This window comes from Macrobrachium rosenbergii, chromosome 16, assembly GCF_040412425.1.
Source record: "Macrobrachium rosenbergii isolate ZJJX-2024 chromosome 16, ASM4041242v1, whole genome shotgun sequence".
NCBI lineage: Eukaryota > Metazoa > Arthropoda > Malacostraca > Decapoda > Palaemonidae > Macrobrachium > Macrobrachium rosenbergii.
This window is the reverse complement of record NC_089756.1, coordinates 18,237,291-18,243,725: the sequence shown is the minus strand read 5'-3', so window position 1 is coordinate 18,243,725 and position 6,435 is coordinate 18,237,291. Positions and strand designations below refer to the sequence as shown.

The 6,435-nt window shown below is 36.3% G+C and overlaps 1 protein-coding gene across 1 annotated transcript in view; it reads right to left on the bottom strand.

Annotated features, from left to right (window-relative positions):
• Window positions 1-6,306, bottom strand: part of LOC136847001 (uncharacterized) — an 11,041-nt gene extending 4,735 nt beyond the window's left edge. The window contains exons 1-2 of the mRNA XM_067118252.1: window positions 5,948-6,306; window positions 3,382-3,496 (exon numbers count right to left, since the gene is read on the bottom strand). Of these exons, the coding sequence (XP_066974353.1) occupies window positions 3,382-3,496; window positions 5,948-6,019 (187 nt within the window). The 5' untranslated portion in view covers window positions 6,020-6,306. The remainder of the gene's footprint in view (window positions 1-3,381; window positions 3,497-5,947) is intronic.
• Window positions 6,307-6,435: the final 129 nt, after the last annotated feature.

Here is a 6,435-nt window from a genome sequence, read left to right as displayed (position 1 = left end):
GACAGCATTCTGGCGACATTAATTCCTACAACTTTAAAGGCTCAGTAGACAGTTAAAGTCTGAACAATTCCTGTTTTTTAGTTTAATATCATTTGGCATCAACTTATGTGAATTCTTCTTACGCTCTTTTACTATCCTTTGCAATATTGCTTTAGTTTCCAAATCAAATGATCATCTGCAAGTAAAAGTAATTCCCATACAACACAGTTTCTTTGTATCATCTCTTCTCTAATGTTCTTACAGTTTTTCTATTTACTTTAAATTTATTCTCTCACCATCCTCTACAATAATTCCTTACCGTCAGTTGCATAATTTTCTCACTGTCACTTTATTATTTTCTGAAATCTATTAAACTTTTCTGAAGGCATATTACCATCGTAAATATTTCCCCAAATTGATTGCTAATCATTGTAAGTACTTGAACCATCTTAAACAGATAAACCCTCTCAGGACTGATTACTCGCCACCAAACAATGTTTTCCTCGTCATCAAATGGTAAAAATGTTATATTTATAATCGTTTCTTTACTCATTCCCCAAATCTATATGAAATGAACAAAATTAATCCATACTTAATCGACTGATTCTTTACTTCTACCAGAGATCAGACCAAAACGGTAAATCATAAGTTTGACTCCACTCATACTTTCATGTCTCTTCACATAACCACAAGGTATTTGGTGGATTTTAACAATCTTCTGAGTAAACTGAGGGTTATGTATATAAATGAATTTATCCACAAGTTCTAAATTTTGTGCCAGTAAAGTTCCTTGAATTTGTCAACTGAAGTTGTCCAGGTTTTTGCTGCTGGCAAACTTCAGTTTCACTAGACCTGCAGAGAGGCCGGCACCAAAAGTACTTTTTAAAGCTAAATGGCATCAGCTAAACTGTCTGTAAAGTGTGGAGGTCCGCAAGAAAGCACATTCACTTTTACCTGAAAAGCTCATATTATTCGAATGATTAACACGGATATTAGAGAAAGGGGAACTTTTAACAACTGCCATGTAGAGATCTCACAATAGTACTTTGTGCCACATCGTTGATGAAAAGGATATTTGGAATATTCATTCATGAAAAGGCCTAAAGATTTTGAAGCCGTATTCGTATTTGTTCGTGAGCTAAATGAATGAAATGTAAGTTTTAGAGCTTAAAATTAGGCAGAAAAAAAAATCTAAACAATGCCTAATATGACTTTCAGATACAATCCTGTTTGCCTGTGAAGCATCTGTTAACCAGAGAACAGGCAGCTATCACTGAGCAAATTACCTGAAGTCTTCAAGAAGAAAAAGGTCATAATGCAGTATTTCGTATGACAAGCGTTTTTTGCATTTTTAGCAATCTGGAGTTTTACCCATGATAATGCGGGTCACATCATAACAGTGATCCATTTATTCATTTCAGTACTGTTGCAAAGCTTCCAAAAGAGTACAAAAGGAAACTGAACACTTGGAATGTACATGTAAGTTTTAAAATATTTCCTTGTGACACTAGTTTGACATGGTAATTGCCTTATTCCGGCAATGGTCATGTGAAACAGCTAATTTCCTGTGGCAGGAAATCAGCTTTGTATCAATAAAGAGAGCATTCTTAATTGTCCAGTTCCAGTGTAGGATAATGAGTGATGGCCAAAGCTTTTTGAAGGTGACCAAAACAGGAATATTGTCCTTATGGAATGTGACACCCATCTACAAACGTTAGGTTACCTTACATTACGTATTTGCTCAAAATGCAAAAAATGCTTGTCATACGAAATACTGATCTAGCATACGTCAGCTTGGCAGAGTGCAGATTCAAGCAGCTGTGGCATTAGAACAATGATCTTGGAGAGTACTTAAGACGGTAAGAGTAATTAAACATTGCCGGATTCCTCCACACTTTTATCAAACCACAAGTGTCTCTAATCATAAACAGGGATCATCACCAACTCTCCATACACTGTCAGCGCCTCCTCTTGAGTTTGAGCGGTTTAGCCTGACAGCTAAGCACGTAACTGGGAGGGAACTGGTAAGTGCTCAACACATCCCAATAAGCGCTTTTAACAAACAATGATGAAACTGAAGTTGATGTCAAATTAGCAGCTTTGTGTCAGAGTTGGAAGACAAGAGGTTGGCCCCTGATTGTACCAAAGAATTGTAGATGGTCACCCACTAAAATTAGTTTCACTAAGGTTCCTCAAAGTCACTCTTTTGTATCGCCGGAAATACTACAAAGAGGTTCCGCTTTTTGTTTTCTTAGCTGATGGAAAGAGAGAAGCTTTAATCCATTTGAATTCTGGTCATAGGCCATTCCTACTCTCCCTATGGAATAGAATAGAACAGAATAAAGAATTTAGGCCAAAGGCCAAGTGCTGGGACCTATGAGATCATTCAGCGCTGAAAAGGAAATTGACAGTAGGAAGGTTTTAAGGCGTATCACGATGAAAACCTCGCACTAGCACTAAGAAACAATTTTTAGAGAGGGTGGAAAGTCAGATGGAAGAAAGAGAATAAAAACAGAGGTACAGTAAAAGAAATGAGAGCCGTTGCAACTAGGGGCTGAGGGGGCGCTGGAAAGACCGTTAAGTAATGCCTACAGTGCACCACATGAGGTGCAATGACGGAAACACCCACCTGCGGGGATTAAGTATTGTAAAAAGCGTAGACATTCACTTAAATGCCTAAATCTCGGAGGGGTACTGACGTAAAGGGTAGAGACCTGTCTCTGGGTTAGTGCTGTTCTCAGGATTATCTAAAATAAATTACTGGATAATCATGAACAAGAAGCACTGGTAATGAACAATTAATCTACAGAGACCTGAAACCTAATGTGTAAATCACATAGAGGTTTTAAAAATGAATCAGCAATATTGGGGGAAAATACTGTAATGACAAGAAATGTCTCCCTAGTTTTTAACAACAACAACAACAACAACAACAACAACAACAACAACAACAACAACAACAACAACAATAATAATAATAATAATAATAATAATAATAATAATAATAATAATAATAATAATAATAATAATAATAATAATAATTAGGGAGGAGACCTTCTCCAAGGGCAGTAGCACTGAAAATAATGACTGTTTCTACATTCAATTTACATAGCCTTCTTTTCATCAGCGTGTAGCTGTAGATTTCCAAAGGACTTGAAGGATTTTCGTGTTATTTCCGTTTTATTACCGCTGACGTTTCAAACGCGCTGTGGCGATTATTTTCAAAGAGCGAATGGATTGACGTGCACCAGCTACACGCTAATGAAAAGAAGATATTAAGAAGAATAGAGAAGACTATATAAATTGAATGCCGTAGAAACAGCCATTATTTTCAATAATAATAATAATAATAATAATAATAATAATAATAATAATAATAATAATAATAATAATAATACAGACCTTTCAGAACACAGCATATCTGGTCATTCTCGCACTCAAAGCCTTGTGCGACAGAACCTTGGCAATCGTTTGCAGAACTGACGCACTTTCTCACGCCTTTCAGAGCACATTTTTCCTTTTGTTTAAGAGAAAAAGGCCTAATTATTATGCTGCTTATGCTGATGGTTCACATACATTTATTTCCCTGTAATTGGTTTTCATAATGTATAGAATAGACTATACAATACAGAATTTAGGCCAAAGGCCAAACGCTGGGACTTATGAGGTCATTCAGTGCTGAAAGGGAAATTGAGAGTAAGGTTTGAAAGGTGTAACATCGCATTTACGCTATGAAACAATTGGTAGAGAGGGGAGGGTGGAAAGTCAGATGGAAGAAAGAATATGAACGGAGGTACAGTAAAAGGAATGAAAGAGGCTACTGATAGGGGCCACAGACCCTTAAGTAATGCTTACAGTGCACCATGTGAGGTGCACTAACGGTGCTACCCCGCTACGGGGAAATGATCATGGAAAGTTTTATATTAATTTCCCTCTGATGTTAAAGAATATTAATTACATATACATGCATATTTATATAAATATATATACACACACACACACACACCACACACACACACACACATATATATATATATATATATATATATATATATATATATATATATATATATATATATATATATATATATATATTTATAAAAAGCTTATAAGTCACAAGTATTTTGTGAATTGCAATACACAGGATAAGTTTGATTATTAAGTGAGTGTAGCTAAAGGCATTCTGAAAAACCCTGAGAGGATGATTAGCTGTTGTCTGGCACATTTCCTAATTAGTAAAACTGTATACGTTGGGTATTCTCAAGACGTGGGAACTTCCCTGCCTTGCAACAAGACTTTGTGAGTGCGTTCGCCAGAAATGTCCAGTTTCTGGTTAATTAGTTAGTAGGTGTGTTTCTTTTGGCCAGATTCCCAGTGTGTGAAGGGATTGGTTATCACACAAGTGATCATTTGAAGACCAACACTGAACACTCTGTGGTTCGAGACCTGTCGATTAAGATTGTGAACATTGCTGTTTGGAGGTGGGAACCATTTTAGATCTCCCAAACTGTAGATTGTTTCTTTTATTTAACATATGTCTCGCTTGTGTCAAGCATTTATTACATTGTGTGTACTTTATAAGTAACACGGGAGGAATTCCCTTACCTTTATTTTTCAGCAGTTGTTTAACAAGGGTTTTATTTGACTTCTTCAGATGTTTTGCTGAGGAAGAGGTGAAAATGTACTCATTGGGAATATACTGGACTTTGACTTATTTTGACCTATTGTGGGCTAACGATGTAGAGAGAATAATTAGTCAGATATGATGGACTTTAATATGCCTGATCGGTTGGTGAACATTAGTATTCCATTTTATTTCATCTCTTGTTTCTTGCAATCCAGTTATGTTAGATTTCTGTCAAATAAATTATTTTGGGTAAAGTTTGTTTCGCTGTAGACCTGAGAGAGAGAAAGAGATAGCGAGAGGGAATGCGGGTGTGTAGATACAGATGCATATGCCTTTTTGATGCGGTCACTATCAATCTACCAATAGATGAGATTTCCTGACTTTGTAGAAAAAGGGAAGCAATGAAATTTCTCTCGGCTCTTATATATATATATATATATATATATATATATATATATATATATATATATATATATATATATATATATATATATAAAGACATCTAGAAGAAAAATTATACTGTATTCCTACCCTAATTTTATTTTGTGGTGCTATTAGAGAGTAAATTACTTTTACATATTAGCAATAACGAGCAGAACTCAATGAAACTTTGTAGATATATTCACAAGATAATCTTCTGAACAATATTAAATTTCTGAAGCAAGCTACACTGAAGTCTCTTGGCAAGATCAGTTTTGTTATCTGCCTGGCGAGATGAATGCAACAATTGTATGCATCAGTGAAAGTTACCTCCCTCAGTTGTTCGTGATCGTCTCTGACTTTTTTTTAACGTGACTAGGGTACTATTTTCCCTCTTAAGTTCTTCTTCCTTTAATGCAACAGGAATTTTTCTCTCCTAAGTTGGGAGGTTCTTTTCTTGGTTTGCTATCAGAATAATTACATTTGTTTCAACTGGAGTTGGTTTTGACAATGTCTGTTTTTTATTACAATTCAGCCGATACTTGTATCACTGAAAATTGTTTGATATCACACCAACAAACATCTTAAGCAATAACATGGATTTGATTCAACTGTAAGTCCTTTTCTTCAAACGTTAACGTTGGTGTTTAAGCTAAATCTTTTCTTGTGGATGAAGAATTTGGTTGGATATCTCTGTTTTCAGATTCAGAAAGATCTTCACGAATATAACGTTTGTTATTACTATAGATCTAAGATCTAACCTTTTGGAATATATCGAAAGAGTGACACAGTTTAATTTAAAATAACATTCACCCAAAAAATCGAGGTCTGAACAAATCCCCAGAAACTCAATTTACTGATTCCCGCATGAAACCGAAACGCTTAAACGAATACTATGCTAAATCTGCAATCATTGCTTACCACCTGTGCTCCTTCAGCTGGCTGCAAAGCCGCTGCAAAGAGGAAGAGCGAAGCAAGGAGCAAAAACCTCATGGTGTCTTCCAGAGTAGAGTTCAATGGAACTGGTTCCAGCAGTGAAGTGGGCGCTCTAGCGGGCCTTTGGCGAAGCTTATTCTTCAGCTGAAGCACTCAGAAGCAGTCTCTTGGAACTTCGAGGGGACGCTTGTCGAACCTTCCGACCTCAGGTACTCAGACCAAGAGCGATCTTCAACTGGCCTCTGTCCGCAGCGTTAGCTGCTATTTAAGCCGTCATCGTGCACCAAATTGACAGGTGTTGAAAGTCACAACTGCAGCTGTGTATTGTTTACGATTAAGAGGCTCCGCCCAAAAGTCAGCCCAGTGTTAGGTCGAGATAGGCAGTGAACTGCAAAGGATAATTCAAATAAATATTTATGCATCACTTAGAATAACAGTAGTACCAGCATGTTTCGTCTTTGTCCGAGAAATTT